Below are 20,815 nucleotides of genomic sequence, written 5' to 3'. Positions count from 1 at the left end.
GCATCTATTCCCAAATTTTTTTGGACAAGTTGTGAATCACCCTGTATAAACATAGAGGTTAAAGGGAAATTATAAAATCCAAAAATTCTGTATTATTAAAATTTACTGCGATAAAAGTAATACATTATTTTGGAGAAAGATTTTTTATACGATTGTGACAGCTTTTTGAATAAAATTGAGGACCACAATATTATAGCAATTTTTTACAAAGTATTTTTTCCGTGTAATTTTTGTAAATATGTAAGTTATTAAATAAAAATTATAAAAAGAAAAAATCAAAAAGTCGGTAGTACATCTTAATACAAATTTAACTAGCGCAACTTAATATTAAGAAAGTTCTAAAATGTCTATGGCTCAACATTAACTTTTTAGAAGTTTCTCCTTAAAAAATATGTAGTTTTAAAGCCTTTGGAAACTAATGATTTTTGCGAAAAATTATATCATAAATGTTGCTCAGAATATAATACAGGTAGTACTAGTATTTCACGTAGATCATTTTTCACCTTAAATATTTCGAGGTATCGGACGAAGAGTTTTAAATGAAATTTCCGGTATGCAGACTGTCTAAAACTTGATATGTGTACGTGTAACAAGAAACTTATTTATTGATGTAGATTTGATAAATGATATATTATTTTCTCATTTTAATAAAATTTTAGCTTTGTTTGTACTTTCTCAAACATCCCGTATTACATCCATTACACTCAGCTATTCTGAAGAAATGTGATCCAAATTTTACAGCCATTAGCATCAACCAGTTACACGGAACAAAATGGATAGTATTCTAAAATTCGAAAAAATCTGTTTTAAAAAACTCAACAGATTTATTCAGCAACCTTTTTTCAGTACGTGGGTTAGCAAATTGTAGATACACTATACTATACAGAGTGTTCCGAAATTCATGCAACAAAATTTGGTCATAGATTCTTAAGACAAATTTAGGGGACCCGTATTTTTTTCTTTTTGCCAACTGGCCCCCTCTTTCGGAGTTACACCCCCTGAAATCTGCCCCTAAGAGGTCTTTTTTATATCTCAAAACCATGTTGTACGAGAATCACTAAATTTGGTACACAGGAGTTTTATGACATGTGGAACCTCACAGTGCTACGCTTTTTGGGGAGAAACCCCCTTAAGACACTTTTTCGTGGGCCCCGTTGTCTATGGAACCAGAAAAATTTTGTCGCAAATTTGATTTTTTTTTTAAATTATTAGTTAGTTAGAAAGCCATTGAATTTAGAATCATTTTTGTCTTTTGATATTTGTTTCGTAACACGCAATGTTTTTGAGGAAAATGGCGAATGGCGATATGCATTCAATTACATTTTAACATTTTTCTGGAAAACATTGCGTTTTACGAAAAAAGTATAAAGAGACCAAAAAGTTTCTAAATTTAATGGCTTCCTAGTGGACAGACAATTTTTAAGAAATTTAAATATGCGACCAAATTTTTTTGGCTCCAAAGACGGGGGCTCACGAGAAAATGTCTTAATGGGGGTTTCCCGCCAAAAAACGTAGCACCATCAGATTCCACATGTTATAAAACCCCTGTGTACCAAATTTAGTGGTTCTCGTACGACAGGATTCTGAGATATAAAAAAAATATTCTTAGGGGCGGACTTCAGGGGGCTGTAACTCCGAAAGAGGGGGCCACTTGGCAAAAATAAAAATACGGTTCCCCTAAATTTGTCTTAAGAATCTGTGACCAAATTTTGTTGCATGAATTTCGGGCACCCTGTATTTCCAGGCAAAGTGCGAACTGTCACTATTATATGGACGGTTCCTCAGAGCACCTACCGAACAAAAGTTTTCTCATATTGCTGTTTCACGCGATACCTAAATTTAGATTAGGCAGTTCCTTTTGATAAACAGACATTTAGTACAATTCCATTTGGGCCTTATAATTCAGTGAAATAATAAAGTGACTGTAACATAAAAGACCCGAGGTATATATTTAACTTTGTATCATCCAACACACAGATCAAATAAAGCCGTAGGGCGAAGCAGATGATTCACCACCTACGCACAGAGTAAATTCTATACAGTACCGGGTAGGATATTTTTTATGAATATTTAATGTGAAAAAAAAAAAATGTCTCGTCTTCCTGCTCACAACCTCTACAGAGAGGTGTTTCGCACTTTCTCATATTGTAGAGGTGTTTCCTTAGCCAGCAGTGTCCGGTCCCGCCACCAGGTGAAAGCTTACCCTGGACATAGCCAGGTATTTTTTGGCTGTGTCTTTTTTACATCTTAAGGATTTGCGTTACACCAATATGTTATGAGAATTCAGTGTACCGCCTCTCGTAAAACAGCATTCGTCTGTAAAGGGTACTGCGTTTGCATAATTTGGTTGTGCCACTTGCTATCGAAACCACTGATAAAATTTTACATTCGGCTTAAAATCACTTGCACTCAAAACCCAAAGCCTGCACACGTTGCACATGATAAGGGTGCAGTAACTGCTCTCGTACCATGTGCCTGAGAGTGATACTTGAAACAAACATTTCGTGTGCAATATCGCGGCTCAGGTATACGTAAAATGTCGTCTTCCCTATTTAAGATACGTTGCGGTCTTTCTTGTCCACGATCTTCATAGATTTTGTTCAATCTACCGGTGTTGTGTTATCATTGGGTATAACAATTCATATACAAACGACAATCCACCAATCAGTAACCGCTCATTCTTGATTAGAATAAGCCATTTTGAAATAAAATAAAGTAAATCAATCCACAGCCTACGACAGCAAGCAAGACATGCTGCGTTTACGCCATGCAAGTAACCACACTGAACTTGACCTGGTTTTTACACTGTAAACTCATAATTCTTGATTAATTTTCGGGGATACATGACACTTTAGAGGTCCATTAATTGGAAAACTGTATATTTTCACGGCTTCTATTTAGAGACCGACCGGTTAATCGGCTTCGGCATCGGCTTCGGCCACATTCGGTTATTATTTAAACCTTCGGCTAAGAATCGGCTTCGGCCAAAATTAAGCCGAACTTTTCGCCGAAGCCGAAGGTACCGTTCGGGACGACGCTGACTTAACAAATCTAATCAAATTCGGGTTAAATTAGCCCCTTAACACTACAAGTAACACTGCCAAATTACAACAAAATTGGGTAAAGGGTGTTCAAATTATTTACGAAATAGCATTTTTTTTATAAACGATTAACATTAATCTTGAAAACGAGGCATCTGCGGATCAATGTTTATATGAACTTTTTGTATTAAAATCACTTAAATAATCTACTGTTGAATTTATCGTACATACTTAATTAACACCCTATATATATTATATTTCCAAAACATTATGCATTTACTTTTGACCTACTTTTATGTTATCATATTTTTGTTATTAATTAAAATTTTCAAGTTAATAAAAATATCTCCGGCTTCGGCCAAAAAAATCACATTCAGTCGGTCTCTACTTCTATTACTTCATTGAAGGAACGTACTTATTTGAGAGACACCCTGTAATAAATAAGACATAAAATATGTCCTCTATAATAAACAAACAATATTATTATCGACGTTAGTAGTAGTACGTTACATTTTTATGTTTTGTTTATTGATTTTTATATATAATAACTCGTGTTGCTACAGTGTATACGATTGTTTCACAAGTGTTTACACACGTGAAAATAAAAATAAGAAGCAGCAGTTTAAAATTCAATAAAATTGCGTAGTCCATATTGGAACTGTAGTAATAACAAACAGTAACAGTCCTAATTTAATAAACAACATATTCATGGTATAGAAAAATTTATATTGGAGCTCAGTTTTATTAATTTCATTCGAAATTTGAAATCCTGTACATAAAACTTCAGTTAATGATAAAATTGTGTTGGTATAATAAATATGTTCTGTTACATAAAAATGTACTTGACATCTTTTGTATGTATTTGTATGTATGTATGTACTTCTATATATAACATGCTAAAGGTCTAACCACAAATTTCCTGTAAATCAAAATAACGAATTTGTGGTTAGATATATGATAAACTATTTCGCCATGTAAATATCCGGCTGCTTGAAAACATTGTATATAATTTTTTGTATATTTCCCGTGAAAATGAAAACTCTACGAGGTTGCAGTGATAAATATTTTTGTTATTTCTTTCATTTTCCTGAAAATGAATTTCAATGATAAAGTTAGATCCTGTTCTTAATGTGAAAGAAGATTTTAGTTACATTTATTTATTTATTAATTTTTGTCTCAATAACATATTCAGTGGCGAATTTCTGGCTGAAATTTTATAAAGCATTACGTAGAAATAATCAAAATTAAAATTACTCTCGATACGTAAGGATAACGTCAAAGCCAGTGGAAACTGGAGTACTTTCTGCTAAATACATTTTGTGTTTTTGTATTTTTTGTTTACAAAAAAACATGATACGGTGCTAAAAATTTGCAAAATAACCTAGCTCGTAATTTAAATAGTAAAATTATGCGTTTTTAATTAAATTATACCTAAATACCTCACTTATATTTTTAACATTCAAGTCATTGCGTCCTAATGATCAAAATAAATCACCGAACCACTTATTTCTTATGGATTTTTCTGATTTGAAGCAACTTTGTGTGAACCACACAAATCTAAGATGGAGAAGTGAACGTGGTTTTATTTTAAAACCAGCAAGGTAAATATCATGGTAATTTTTGAAAATTTTCCATATTCTATATTCAGACGCCATTATCTCGAAAACGGTTAAAGATAGGTATAGGTTATGTTACATAAAAATTTATCAGAATTCCATGAAGAATTAAATAAAAATACAAAAAAGTGGGGTTTCCATTTAAAAAAGTTGGCCTTGATTTCATAACTTTTTTTGGGCCACCCTGTATAAATGCTGCAGAAAATGAGCAGCTAAAAATATAATTCGACGGATCCGAGCGATTTTTCAAATAACGAACATTTTAAATAAAAATATTCCATACTTTGCCGCTCACTGTATATAAAACGCTGTTCGAGACAGAATAAACATTCATTAATTTTGTTCCGTATTCAATATTACACATCGCTATATCCGTAGGTATTCGCTTTGCTACCAGAAGCAGTGAACTTTGCTATTTGCTTGACATTTACAGTCCACTTTAGGGCGTCCGTCACAATCCATTGTTTCCTAGGGTGGTTGTTCTCTTAACCAAATTTTCTTTGTTGGTTTCAGGTACCCTGATATGCGGACGGTGACAAACTGCTTCGTTTTGAATTTGGCAGCTGCGGATTTGTTGTTTGCGCTGACCATACCGGCCGTAGCCTACACGAGGATAGTTGTGTCCTGGCAGCTGGGGGACGTAACCTGCAGGATAATTCCTTACATTCAAGTGAGTCAAGTTATAATGCGATGTCAGTTTATAAGTAGTTAGGAAAATGGCTTTTATAAATTTAACCCTCAAAGGTCAGACTTGGGGTGGGCCACCTTAAAGGTCACACTAGTGCCAATTGGGATTTTGCCAGCTTTGAACCTTATATCTTCTTTATTGTTAACGAAGTCATAACGTGTAATTAGTTTTGAAAAAAAAAATAATTTGTTAATGAAAAATGCGATTGAAAAAAGTCTATATTTAAGAAAAAATACCCCATTTTGTAAAATGATATTATCGATTTTTCCCGGTATCTCGAAGCATTTGTTGAAGTTGTGATTTGTGACTCCTTTTCTGTAAATTGATTTATTTTGAATTCTTTTGTATAAAAATATTAATTTGAACAATATTATCCATAAATATTGACAAATACATGTTGCAATTAAACTATTAATTAAAAAAAAGATGTTTGAAAAAATTATTAACAATCACTAAATAAACAATGTTCTAGTCTATTCGACACGTAAAATGAGATGAAAAAAATCGGAAGTTTACATTGCAATTCACTTTATTTCTAGATTAGGTATATGATATAAATTCAGCCAGACTTTTGCCCACACTAAAGTCATACTAGTGTGAATTTGCACCGTTCGGACTTTTCAGACTCTAGTTTGGCCGACAATAACAGAATGAGACCAGCTGTGGTACGGCTCAACTGTTTAGGCGATAGAAGGAATTATCGTGGTAGAGGAACCCTCGGCAGCTGCTACCTGAGAAATGCCAGCTGTTCAAAAAAAAAAACGGAGGTACGAATTCGGACTAGTGTGCCTTTTGAGGGTTAATAGTCGATTTTTTGGATAATTTTGACCAAGAAATGTCAATATATTGAAAACTTTATATATATAAAGAATATTTTCGAGAAAAACAGGTCAAAATACTCTAAACCTTTATTAAAATTGGCAACACCGCAACAGCTTGGATTGTCGCGTTCCAATGGAATTCTGTAAACGCAAAATTTTTATTGTCCTTGGCTTCTTAGATACTATTTATTTCTCAAATAAAAAACATGGCATTAAATAGCCAACGCACTGAAGCAAGTTTGGTTTATCGAAAATAAAAAAGGCTTACTCACTGTGGTATTGTCAAAAATAATTAGCACTAATTAACACATAAACACTTTCTCTACAATTCTCGTCACATCTATAAATTTGTAATTGTTTTCTTTATTATGATATTAAATGTTCAAAATGACCATCGTTTGTGTCTAAACAAGCCTGACATATTTTTTAAACTAGTGAAACTACTAGTTTGCGAACAAATGCTTCGAACAGCATATAATTACTCAGGACTTTTAGTTAGGCATACTATTTCATAAAAAATAATCCTTGACTGATTTTTTGGCACAAGGGTCTGTTTAATTAATTTTTTAAATTTTGATTCACAATATACCTACCCCATAATAACAGAAAAACACAAACCTATACCGCAAATAAGTAACAGATAATATTCCAAATTACATTTCCTGTGAAATAGATTTTATCTGCTGCTGAAGTATTGAAAATAAATTTGCATTTCTGTGGTCTTAGAGAAATCACATACAAAAATGTCATGTAGGTGGAAAGTCATTGAGTAGGAGTAGGTACTTATACTCATTGTACATAAGTACTATTTTTTCAGGGTTAAGTTAAAGGTTAAAAATTATTGTCATCAAAATTCACAAAATTGTTCCTAAACTGTGGACAAGCACAACTTGTGTGACAATTGGATGGCATATACATTGTGATTATTATTTTTAGAACTAATAATATATTTTCGCACATGGTCAAACAGTAATGTACGAAACATTGAACAATTTGTGCCTGTACTTGTACAATCGTGCGAATTTCCATGACGATGTTTTCTGCGAGTAAAATATGTTTAAAAAAAGTATAAAATTTGTTCTGCCGCTTCCGGACTGACTTCTTGCTACCGCCCACGTTATTGAAATCCAGGAAGTACATTTTCCGTATCCACAAGTCTAGGGTAACGTTCGCCATCGATACGTTTAGCTTATTCCGATGAGCTTCAAAAATAATTAGCAATACGTGATATCCACGTACAGAATACAATTTCTGAAAATTTATTACTAAAATTAAAAATACTTTGCTGTATGGACCGAATGATAAAAAGTGAAAGAACGCAAATTATGTTTTATAAATATGATTTTCAGGTGTGCCACTTTGTCGTTTGTTATTTCATGTCTTAATTTTAATTGAAATATTTAATTAATTTGTAGTTAAATAAAATATATACTTGGAATAAACATGATTTTCTGTTTTTGCTTAGAATTTTAATTACATTATTTTTCTCGAAAATGGCCATACAGTCAAAACAATGCAAATAATCGATTATTATTAAATAAATGAAATTATTTCCCTAATATACCTGTATACTGTATAGTTCATAAAGTAAATGTGCCTTATGAATAAAACATAAACATGTGCATTGATAAACTACACATTTACGGAATCAAGGGACTTGCGTGAAAGTTTGATGTAACAAAACGATTTATGATGTAATGCATACGAGGTGAGTGGGGAGAGCCAAATTGAAAAACTTGATCCTTTTTGCATTTGCCTCCTTATTCTGTAATGGATAAATTTCGTGACTTGACTTGTAAATAACCACTGTTTTCGTGCCTCACATTATGCCATTATGAACGACAAGTTTGTTTTTGCAGCTTATTTAGATATTTAGTATCAAAAAGTATTATACAAGATGTTTTACTAAGAATTTCACATATGATTACTGACGTAAAAATTCAGTTTATGGGATGTCAAAGTTCTTTAGAATTTTGGGAAATTTTTGAAAATTATTTTGCAAATCAAGTGGAAAATTTCCACTGTCATATTTATTAAGGACATCTAATATCTAAATAACATTTTGTGGTCATTGTTAGAGGGTTACACTTATAGAGTACAAGCCGTTCGGAAATTTTCAAGGGGTTATTTGACCCAGCGTGAATTACTTATAAATCAGTACAACCACATATAACAATAACTTTAGAAACTATGCCGTCAATTCTTGTTGGTACAGGTGAGTCACCTACACAGGGTAAGCTAAACCTGTGTTTTCGGCAAAACATTTTTGTACGGTATTTCTAAAGTGTATAAGTTATACAAAAAAAATGAACCTCGACCTAATGCCGTACAAAAATAGCAATACCGGGAGGCAGGAAAATTTTTTATTTTCCGAAAATTTTGGCCCCGGTTTTGGAGATTTATGTTAGGTAAAATTTTTTCAAAATTATTATTAAAAAATCAATAAAAAAATCTGCATTCGAATATTTTTTAAAAAATTTGGAATTATTTTTATTTTAAAATTAAAATTACTGCTTCGAGATTCTAGCTGGCCATCGAAACATCTTCTTTCTTTGTCTCTTTTTTCTTTTCGGCTTGTAAATTTTTATGTGGTTTTATTCATGTTTATAACTGACAATCTTAAAGTTGTTTTTGTAACAAATGTACTTTTAAATTATTTTTACTAATTTTAAACATATTGTATGCCAATGGCTTCATCACAATTTTTGCATAAATAAATTGTTCAAACAATTGTAACAGAAGTTGGAAATATGAAAATGTAGGGTTACCAATTTTTTTCAAAACCGATTTATCTCGCAAACCGTTCATTTTTTCGAAATAAATAAAGAGTACCATTTTTAAAGAAAAACCTTCAGAGTATCTAATAATAATATTTTCAGTTTGATAAAATTACTTCTGTCAAAATTTTGAGAAAAATTGTGATAGGGCCAGTCCGTTTCTGGACACCTGATAATAGCAAAAAGTTGATTTTAGCATCAAATCGTAGAGCTCCATGTGTAATACAACGTACGAAAATTTTATTAAAATATACCGGGTGGTTTCAAAGTTATAACCCTAAACGTTAATTTCTAAAAAAATTATAGGAAGGACTAGTTTTATTTTGACCTCCCCTATACACTCCCGAGAGATTAGGAGGTACTTACCGGACACCCTGTATACTTCAGAAATGCCGTAGAAAAATATTTTGCCAAAAACCACCCACCCTTGGTGGACAGGTTTAGCTTACCTGTGTACTCACATGTACCAACAAGAATTGACGGCATAGTTTCTAAACTTATTGTCATATGTGGTAGTATTAAATTATAAGTAATTCATGCTGGGTCAAATGACCCCTTGAAAATTTACGATTTCCTATTACATCTTGTTGTTGAAGCAAATATGATTTAAACTGTTTTGTTCTTCACACATCGAAAATTAGTACCAAAGAAATAGTAATGTTTAGATTTATATAACACATAGATCAAGTGAAAAATTAGATTAAAAAAAATATTAAAACAAAATAAAACATGTAGTCGACATTGAAGAACGACGGAATGTTTGCAAGAATTTTATGCAACTAGTTACAGAGATCAGCAACAAGAATAAAATCAATATAAGTTCTGGCCAAGGGGTTCCGCCCTAGAGAGCCTAGACCGAGAACAACCTCAAGCAGGTCAAGTTCCTAGCTAAGGCTAATGAAGTGCGTTAAAAACAACAACTATTGTATAATATCCCTTTTCGAAGACCTTTAATTCTTAATATAATATATTTTTTTTTTACTTAAATTCTGTTAAGTTAGTTACTTAGGGTGGGAAAAAATTGTATGATAGTGAAACATTCGCATACTTTGCTTATTTCTATAATTCATAAACAGCTCGTTAACATTATTTAGATATACATATACCGCATAGAAACGTACATTTTCAAGAAGTTTGTTAAACAAAACTTGAATATTATGTGATAATAATTTTAGCAGTTATTTTTGTTCCGTTCCAGTCATACATAATTTGGACATGCTTCATATTTCGACAAATTGTATGAGGGGATGAAAGCTAATTTTGACAAAAATTTATATGCTAGTTTAAAGAAAAAAATCCAATCATTTCTGAGATGAAAGTGATATTTCATGTCGTTTTATTCTGAATAGGGGCATTAACATGAAGTTTGTTTCGAACGATTTTCTTTCATTTTTGATATATTCTAACACTAAGAATGGTGTCTGTTCAGAAATTAACAAAACTTTATTTTTTAAACTTTATTATTAGTTTTAGACATTATTGGACCTTGTCTCCTTCAAAGTACTTCCCTCCTTTATTCGCACACTTTTTCCAGTGGTGTTTCCATTTCATAAAGCAGTCCTGGATCCTGGAAAAATCGCAAAGAGGCAGGTCTGGCGAGTAAAGAGGTTGAAGGAGGACATTAATCTGATTAATCAGCTCTCGTCTCTCGTTATTAGTCTTTGAATCATTAGATTATTCAAGCAGATGTCGGCAAACGTCCACACGATTTTTTCTCTGTTGTTCGGTCATTAAACGGGGAACAAATTTTGCTGCAACTCGATGCATTTTCAATTTTTCAGTCAAAATTTCATGGCCATCGATCATCTTCGATTGATCGACGACCACTTTTAAATCGTGAAAACCATTCGTAACATTGCTTACGACCCAGAGCATCATCTCCGTAAGCTTGTTTTAAAAGTTGAAAAGCTTCCGTGAAAGTTTTCCTCAGTTCCACGCAAAATTTGACGTTGCATCGTTGTTCCAGAAGTTCGCACATTTCAAAAATCGTCATTAACACTTAAACAGTCAAATAACCATATCACGAAAATAGAGATTTCAACAATTCAAGAACATGTGGCTGCAGAGGAGGTTATGCGCGACGCAATTCTGCCAACTGTAAATATCTTCATTAGCGCGTAATTCAAAAAGTTCGGTTATTTTCTGAACAAATTCCGTATTCCAATACAGTTAAGAAAATTTGTTTTGTTGCAACCAAGTGTCTTGAGCTATCTAAATAATAGGTTTTTCATTTTCAATTATATATTATATTTAATGAAAGGAAGCATATATAATCTTTTTTTTTCAAATAATCGATCTGTGAAGAACAAAATATTTTAGATCATATTTGTTCAACCAGTAAGGAATTACCTATTACCTAATTCCTTCTTTATTACATTGACATCCTATTTGTATTACCGCACTTTTGGCTCAATTTGTTGACTTTAGAATTCCCGCATTTATTTAATAGGGGGGGGGTAAAACAACGTCATTTGAGGGAATTTGCGAAAAGTTTTAGAGTTAACTTAGACTAATACTTTTAAAGTAAAGTAAAAGCACTTGAACTAATAGTAGAAAATATATAAATTAAAAAACAATGATTATGTTCCAGAATTACCATAAAGTATCTAAGCGGCTGGAATTGAATTTCATCTTCTGTAGCTGATGGATAAAGGAATATTTTTAGTAACTGAAATATATTAAAAGAAAATATAGGTCATCCGTCAAAACCCACCTCGATTAATCTCGCTTCTTCCTTTTCATCTCTGTACTTAAGGACGGATAAATTTTCCATAGATCTCGGAGAATTGCCTGTTATTATGATTCGAGAAAGTTTTTTCTTATTTACGGTATATATTATGTAGGAAATTAATGTCTAGTTCTGGACTGCTTCAAGTGATTGATTCCACAATTATTGGGCTTTCCTTCGATAGATTGTTTTGTTTACACTCGCAAAATGTATACGAGTTCAATAAACTGCGGTAACCTCCTGCTGGTTTAATTGCAGGATTCCAATTTGAGGAACTTTATTGCTGAAGACATTAGCGATCTAAAGCGAGTAATGATTTAGGTCTGTTCCTGATTTCTAATTACAAATCCTTAATTTAAGTAATTATTTCACAGTTGATTTGATTGGATATTTCCAAATAAAACTATTTATATCTACACTGCAGAAATAAGAGCTATTAGCAATGAAAGAACAAAAACAAGATTAAACTTTTTTAAGAACCAATCGAAAGATTCTACTTTCTTATCGAGTTAATATTAGGACACTATTTAAAAAAAAGTTCCTACATACACTTATAATTACTTACCACAACTTATATAAGGTGTAACAGCGATGTTATGACAAACTTTGAGGGGTTATTGTTAAATTAAGAAAAAAATTCTTAAAACTGTTCCTAAGTTTTCCAAGGACAGCTTCTGATCAGCTGTTAAAAAATTATTAAAAGGTTATTTGACAGTTGAATGTTTTTCACAGATTTAGAAAAACCATTTCTAATAAAAAATGTTGTGCCAGAAAAAGTCAGAAGATTGTTAAAAGAATAGTCTACCCAGATCATTAGAGGATTTTTGTTTTGATCGTTGAGATTCCTCATATTATCTTAACTGCACTGTGCTAATTTCAAGTCTATGTTTAATTGGTTCTTAAAATATTGTTAATAGAAATCAGTCCTTAAAGTTTGTTTCAACATCTTTGCTACATATTGACTGCTACTTTATATTCTTCGAATTTTATGAAACAAAAACATTGAAACGCTTCTTTTCAGTTTGTTTCAGGCATCGTCCTGTTATGGACTCTCGCCTTGATCAGTATTGACCGCCACCGCTGCATCGTCGTACCCCCTTACCGATCAAAGATGACTCCCCACCAAGCAACCCTCTCATCGTTACTAATCTGGATCTCCACCGCCATCATCTTCATTCCAGTGGCACTCTGGTTCCGCCAAATCCGATCAGTAAACAATGTACCAGTTTGCACAATGATATTTCCAAAGTCAAACACCATTCACTACTCTATTTGTTTCGTGGTACCAGTTGTTCTTTTCGCGTGTCTGCTACCTATGGGACTGCTGGTGTATCACTACCAGAAAATATTCCAGAAGATTCTATCCACGAAAAACGCTTGGGCCACTTCATGTGTCATGATCAGTGCAGTGGACATCAAAGGTTGCAACAGAGCACAAGTCAGACGTCAGAGCGAACTCAGCTTATCCGACATATTTGTACCTTGGCCAAGGAAATTTTCAGCGCAGTTCGCGACGTCTCCGAATGGAAATAACGTGGGTAGACACGGATCTCTGTCGCACCACGAAGAAATCAGACTGAATAAGCACATCAAAGTAGTGCGAGTGCTTTTTTTAAACGTCGTGGTGGTTCTGGTGATGTGGCTGCCCATAACAGTTATCATGCTTCTTATTTACATAGACGGAAGACGAGCCAATGAGGATAAGAACTACTTTCTGAAATCTCGCCATTTCATCGTAGCTTTAAGTATTGCTCTGCTGAACACCGTAGTGAATCCTTTGCTTTATGGTTTGCTCTCTGACAGTTTTAGGACTTGCCTTACGCGCATTTGGTGTTGCAGGAGCACCTGCAAATTGGATATCCAAGACGCCGCGACGCCGTCAAGTGGTAAATTCAACTGTTCTGGGAAAACCGTCAAAAAGCAAAGCATCGTTAATTCAGTAAGCGAGAAGAGCGAGAATCATAACGAAACTGTGTAAACGGGTGACTAAAATATGAGTAAAATAGAAATGGTGTACAAAGGAACATTTTCCGGATTATAAAATATTAAATTTATAAAAACTTCCATCTTCTCTACGATAGGTAGAGAAAACGCCAATCAACGTTTCTACCTATTTGATTTATTTGAGAAGGGAGTACAGACGCATTCTTTTGGTTTCGCTGAAAGCCATTAAAACATGTTGAAGACGAAGAATAAAGTACTATGGACCAATCAACTTAATTTTACGTTTCCTAGACATTCCAAGACGAAGCACTGTTTTGAAGAACTTACTCGTTGGTTACTAATATACCAATATATGTAGATAGTTAAATTATTGTCAAAACTAAATGTATTCTAAAATGTAAAGCGTAATACAATAGTATTCGAAAGAATAAGACTTTTTTACATTTTTTTTTAACGTTATTATTTGCCCTGATGTATAACTTGTATGGCTGTTCATGTAAATATACTTATTATCCTATATACAATGTTCAAATATACAAAGAAAGTCATTTTCTAGTATTATTTCTAATATCCTCCACAAATCAGCCAATTTTTGTCCTGAATTATCTTTCTGCAGATACCTTTCGTTTTAACCACAAGTACCAAAAGCATTGAATTGTGTGGAGAAGCAAAGGCATATTAATATTCTGTGGTTGAAAAATCTTTTAACCTATTTAGGGTAAACAGCGTTTCCTAAACTTATTGTTAAAACATAATAATAATGATAAAAACTCTTCGAAAACCTCAAATTCACTAGAATCAATTTTTCACTGATAGTTATGAGAAAAAACTATTTTCATTACGCCATGCTCAACGACAAAAATTTCCCTTGTCGTTATACTGAATTTGTTAACCAAAAAATTAGTTTCATATTTAACATATTTTTCTCTGTTCCGTTCTATTTCCTGACACCTACAGACTGACTGATATCTCCACCCCCATCAGCAACATGCAGCAGAGTGCAACGTCCTAGGCAGTCTGTGACGTCAATGGGAGCGATAGAAAATTATTTGCCGTATTAACTTAACGAACCAAGTTTACGTGTTAAATGTATTCTGTTATTCGTTGGGTTGCAAACCCCTGACCTCATCCAGAGGTGGAATTGAAAACGATATTGGTTTATTTCTCTTTTATTTGAGGGGACAATTATTACTGGATATAATTGAAAATATTGTACAACGAATGAGCATAGTAAATAAAAATATTTATTTATTTACTTTATTATTTTTGTATGACTATTAGATTCAAAAATACACCTGCTAAACTAAATGAATTTAAGATTACATTGAAACAAAAAATTACAAAAAAATATTGTCTGAATTTAGTATACAGGGTGTCTCATTTTAATCGATCACACCGAATAACTTTGCAGAATGACCCCCAATTGAAAAACTTTTAGAACAAATGTTGTAAGGTTTTAAGGGGACTGTACGATAATGAACTTGGTTTTGACCAAGAGGTCAAACTTAAGGGTCATTTGGAGATCAACTTCAGAATTTGAAATAGAAACCCCATTTGTTTTATTCAGAAATGGAAAGAGCTGGAAATTTTACGTTTAAAGATGACCTGTATATTTGATAGTGGGTTAGATTGGTCCCCAGGCGACCTCTGAACGTCAAATCGGCTTTCCGACTGACATATTTACATTTTGTGGCAAAGGTTGATTAATTTCTGAGGCAAATTTCGTTCAAACTACCTTGGACATGTTTCATGGTCTAATTATGATTTTGACCTTGAGTCCTAGGGTCAAATTTAGGGGTCATTTGAGGGTTAACTTTGGATTTGGTTTTTCTATCCAAAGATGGGAAACCCAAGATCATATATCTACATCTTTGAATTGCTGAATGAAAATTTCCTGCTCTTTCCATTTATATAAAAAGCAAATGGGGTTTCTATTTTGAAATTCAAAAGTTGATTTCCAAATTACCTCTAAATTTGACCTCTCAAACCAAGGTCATTTAAATATGGCGGGATATGGATATTCTTGCAATTTCTTGGCAAACTATACAACGTAGAGAAAAACTAACCTCCATGTGTTTTAAACAGATCCAGATACTCGTACATTACTTTGGATATTTTTGTTTATATTTTGAACATTTTCACATTTTTTTTCAACTAAAGTTTCAGGGAAGAAGACATGACCTTCTTTCAAAATTTTTTCTTGTGGTCGCGTAAACCTCAAAGGCAGATAAAGGTCAAATCGAATTCCTTGCACCCGATCATTTAAGCCAATTGTCTACAGAGTATTAATGTTTAGTCGTTCAACCTGTCCATAATTATGGTATAAAAATTAATTACTTTTTTTTTAGATATCCTGACAAACTATATCGTATAGAGAAACCTACATTTTCGACGGGTCCAAATACATTTAGATGTTTTTATATAAATTTTAGTTATTTCTATATTTTGAATAGGTATTTAAGTTTTTATGGATTGTAGTAATGAACGTTTTTTGTTTAAAACAATTAAATTAAGTTTTCCTAGATTTATTCAGTTCTAAATTATTTTCTAAATTTTTTTTAGTTAAATATGAATTATTATAAATTAAATGTTATACATCTATTTAAAGTAAATAATGCTTTCAACAGCTCTAAATGAGTGATTTATTTTGTTTATTCAGTGAAAAGCCATTCGTGGTACTATGTAGGACACTTTAAGCGATATCGAGATTAACATTGATCATAAATTGTTAGGGAACTAGACCACTTAAGACCTAATTGCTTCTACTTTGTGGCAGTATTAATTTTTCTATTAATATTCACTGTTGACTCTAACAATAATTCCAAACAACCTAGCCTGAAATTTATGATGCGTAGTCTGATATTAACAGGTTTACTATTCAATGGGTCAACTGGAAATTATGTTCGTCATGATTTAAATTGAAATTTTTGTTATTTTTTTTTTTGACTTCCTATAAAAACTTGGTTTATATCAGCCTTTATTTTTTTTAAAATAAAACGTCTAAAAGTGGAAATGTGTTATTCTTTTGAATTTTCAAATAGAAAACTTAGAATTCAGTGGAGATATGTCGATTTTTGCAATTTGGCATTATATTATAACGTTGCTGATTTCAATAAATTTTTTAAACCACGTAATTGATAAAAACAATCGATTAAATTTACTTTAGAATCGTAATTGCACATTGTAATTATAAATTAGAAAAAAGAGAGGATTCTAAAAAACTACAAATATACAAGGTGTTACACAAGTTTGATTTATATTTCTGAAATATAACAATCAATTGTTTTCTATACATCTCCTTCAGTATGAGAGTTTATTTAACAAACAATATCTGAATATTTTCCGCATCTGTGTCATAGACACAGTAACGAATATCTCCCGATCGAAAATATGTGCTCGAATCAACAGAAATGTGAAGGTACAAACGAAACACTACTGCTAGCATATGTTCATTTTTGTGACATACTTTCACCGGCACCAAATTAATTTTGTTTAAACAAATCATCGGCTCGTTGGTCTAGGGGTATGATTTCCGCTTAGGGTGCGGGAGGTCCCGGGTTCAAATCCCGGACGAGCCCATTTCTTTTATTTCTTTTTTTTAGTAGAAATATTTGCCTTGATGTCAAAGCATTTAAACATCCATTCTCTTAGCTCAAGTGTGGCTAAATGATTATACAGGGTAGGAAAGTACCGATGGTCTATCTGAAGTTACGTGAGAGCGATAAAGTAAGCCATATAAATCCATGCGATAGAGAAGGATGGCTATAATGAAGGCGTCTCTTAGTCACCGCCCGTTTCGCCCTTCCACAAATAAGATCCACTTCTTATTTGTGGAAGGGCGAAATGGGCGTTGACTATTAGACGCCTTCATTATAGCCATCCTTGCCTATCACATGGATTTCTATGGCTTACTTTATCGCTCTCACGTAACTTCTGATAGACCATCGGTACTTTCCTACACTGTAGATTTCATAAAACTGTCTGTTTTAATATAAAATACATTACTCTTTAATATGTTTGCGCAAACGTGTTCTATACTTAAGAGAAATTTTCAAAATTAGATGATTATGTTAAACTTGACATTTTTTGCATTAACTGAAAACTGGTTACATTAAACTGAAATATTCTGATACATTTTCAGTAAGAGGGATCCTAATATATTTTTTATATATAAAACTTGATCAATTTATTCAGGATTTTGTCTCCTGTTTCTTGTCTTGGCGACAATATGCAAGAACTTTCTTTGAGGACTAAGTTGTTAATCTCTGATGAACTTAATAACTTACATAGGAATTTTGGTTAAGATACCGTAATTTTTAAAGAAAATTGTTGCTTGTTGACTAAAATATAAGAAAATAAAGTGATGGTTAACTTTAAGCTAACAATAAGCTTTAACCAACAACTGGAATACTAGTCCTAAAATACACACATATATTAGGTTAATGTAAGTTTTGTAACTAATAGACTATTTATACACAACCAGTGGCATAGAACTCACATATAGTATAGCCAGAAGACACTTTCACCTGTTGCGTAGTATAATTTTTTTAAACATCGGCTCGTTGGTCTAGGGGTATGATTTCCGCTTAGGGTGCGGGAGGTCCCGGGTTCAAATCCCGGACGAGCCCATACATTTTTCTTTCACTAACGAAAATGTGTAAGCAAGGAGATCTACTTCGCAAATTAAAACAATGAAAAATTGCAAGAGTAGCACAAATTTTGTATATTCCATATTCAGCAGAAAAAGTTAACAGTTAGTTTTGGTGGAATTTCAAAACATTATTCACTTCAAGAGTTGTATTTATTTAATCGGTATCTTAATCAAAATTTTTTTTACAACAAATCTGATGATTGCTTTCATCTCATATTTAATTGGGTTTTTAAGAGAAACACTTAAAGATAAATCTTTAATCGAAAATATCAGTGAACAATTTTAGATTAATTTTGTCAAATTATTAATTATTACTTTTTAATTGATAATTTTGCCAGTAATACGCAGAACCAAAAAAAAATCACTAACGTAGAAATTTGCTGGGCTCTTTATCTCTAGGAAAATGCAAAATTTCGACCAGTTGATTTTTTTTGATCAAATAATTGTTCCACGGCTTTGCGGCTGAATTTCGTTGATACAGTACGCGCTCAATTTCCTCCTTCATGGCGTGGGTGAGCGTTGGCTTGTTGGCATAAATCCTAAACTTCAAAAAACTCTAAAGAAAAAAGTTCAACAGCATTAAATCGCATGATTTGGGAAGCCAATTCTGATCATCAAAACGGGAAATTACACTACCAAAAAATGACTCATGCAGTGATTGAATTGTTTGTCGTGCTGTATGACATGTGGTACCGTTTTTTTGAAACCACATGTCGTCCACATCTATATCTTGCAATTTATGCACAAAAAAACTTCAGTTCTTGAGTCAATTGAACTTTGTGAGAATACACTGTAAATAATTTCTTGATATGTCCAATTCTTGACCAGGGTTCCTGACTAAATAATATTTTTCATTTTAGATAAAATCCATCATAGTGTCCTGTAAATGTTAATAGTTAAAGACGGCGAAACGTTGGCAAAGTGTAATATTTTTTTTTTGTTATAATTGCTGACTTAATTCAGAACAAAAAAAGGAAAAAGGAACAACTTAATATTAAAGAATTTATCGAATGTTTGAATTCAGATCAACTATGATTTTTCACTGCATTTCCTTTGAAAGAAATGAGGTAAGTAAGTGTTTATGGAAATACGTTTTCTTTATCTTTATCGATTACAAAGTTAAAAATCAATGGAATATATTAAAAGTGACAGTAATTTGTACTGAAAGAGGACTGAGAAAGTTTTAAGGAATTTGCAACACAAAATAAACTAATTAGATTATTAGTATGATAAATAATATGGAAAATACCAATTTATGTTGATTAAATTAAAGTAAATTAAATTATTACTTGACTCCCCGTTCCTTAATTTTGCTTTGACCCAATTTTTAATGCCCTAAATTTCTTCTATTGCTAACAACACAACTGGTGTTCCAGTTTTAGACTTTTAAAATTTATCCTATAAAATATAAAATGTGAAAATGAAATGTAAAATGTTCCTCTTAAACTCGACTTGCTGTCGCCACATTTTTTATGCAGTTGTATCAACATAAGAGACCAAGATAAGACTTAAGTAGATATAGGAGCAAAATAATTTATGTGATGTACTATTACTTATTAACCTACTCCGTGAAATAAATTATTTTTTTTAAACAAGTCATCGGCTCGTTGGTCTAGGGGTATGATTTCCGCTTAGGGTGCGGGAGGTCCCGGGTTCAAATCCCGGACGAGCCCAGATATTTTGGTCAAAAAATATTGATGTGTCGTTAGTTGAAACATTATAAGTATTATCGTAATTCTCAACGTAGTTTAAAATTTCTACAACATTTTTTTATCGATCGTGCAAATTCTCATAAGAAATAATTTTATGTATACAGGGTGTCCATAAATAATGTCCAATAATTTACCACTTGATTATATTGCGAAAAATAAGAATATTTTTTCAAGTAAACATGGGTCGAGAAATGCTTCCTAAGGGAGCTACGCCCCCTAAATGGGGCCTCAAAAATTCTTTTTTTTCGAAAGGGATTGAAGGAAAATTATGAATTTTGACACCATGAACGCTCATTAAAAGAATAGATCATAAAATATTTCAAAAATTTTCATTTTATCCAAAGAAATAAAGAGTACCCTTTTTGTAAAGAAAATTAAGATCCATCATATGTTGGCATTTGAATTTGAAAATTTCGACAAGTAAAAAAAAATATGAGCAAATTTTAGCCGACGACACCCCTGACTAAAATTTTTGAAAAATTTTATGATGCTCTATTTCCACTTTTAATCAGCGTTCATTGTATCAAAATTCATAATTTTCCTTCAACCCGTTTCGAAAATATAAAAAAAAAATGAATTTTTTGAGGCCCCATTCAAGGGGCGTAGCTCCATTAGGAATCGTTTCTCGACCCATATTTATTTGAAAAAATATTTTTATTTTTGACAATATAATCAAGTGGTAAATTATTGGGCACTAATTATGAGACACCCTGTACAGAATAATGTGAATTAGTTGTAAATATCACTGACATCAAGTATTATTGAAGTGTCATAAATGCACAGATATTGTCGTAGTGTGCAGAAATTCACCCAAACTTCGAAAGGAATTCATTATAC

The 20,815-nt window shown here is 32.4% G+C and overlaps 1 protein-coding gene and 3 non-coding genes across 4 annotated transcripts in view; all 4 read left to right on the top strand.

Moving 5' to 3' along the window:
* The window catches only part of LOC108914812 (somatostatin receptor type 5-like), a 94,205-nt gene extending 80,055 nt beyond the window's left edge, over window positions 1–14,150 (top strand). Inside the window, exons 3-4 of the mRNA XM_018720707.1 lie at window positions 5,171–5,327; window positions 12,693–14,150. Of these exons, the coding sequence (XP_018576223.1) occupies window positions 5,171–5,327; window positions 12,693–13,649 (1,114 nt within the window). The 3' untranslated portion in view covers window positions 13,650–14,150. The remainder of the gene's footprint in view (window positions 1–5,170; window positions 5,328–12,692) is intronic.
* Window positions 14,151–17,121: 2,971 nt separating this feature from the next.
* On the top strand, window positions 17,122–17,193 carry Trnap-agg. Its single transcript has one exon. It is a non-coding gene; the product is annotated as a tRNA-Pro (tRNA).
* A 978-nt stretch (window positions 17,194–18,171) lies between these two features.
* On the top strand, window positions 18,172–18,243 carry Trnap-agg. Its single transcript has one exon. It is a non-coding gene; the product is annotated as a tRNA-Pro (tRNA).
* A 1,624-nt stretch (window positions 18,244–19,867) lies between these two features.
* Trnap-agg lies at window positions 19,868–19,939 on the top strand. Its single transcript has one exon. It is a non-coding gene; the product is annotated as a tRNA-Pro (tRNA).
* Window positions 19,940–20,815: the final 876 nt, after the last annotated feature.

Source organism: Anoplophora glabripennis, unplaced genomic scaffold (assembly GCF_000390285.2).
Source record: "Anoplophora glabripennis isolate ALB-LARVAE unplaced genomic scaffold, Agla_2.0 scaffold19, whole genome shotgun sequence".
Lineage (NCBI taxonomy): Eukaryota > Metazoa > Arthropoda > Insecta > Coleoptera > Cerambycidae > Anoplophora > Anoplophora glabripennis.
This window is presented reverse-complemented; position numbering and strand designations above follow the sequence as displayed.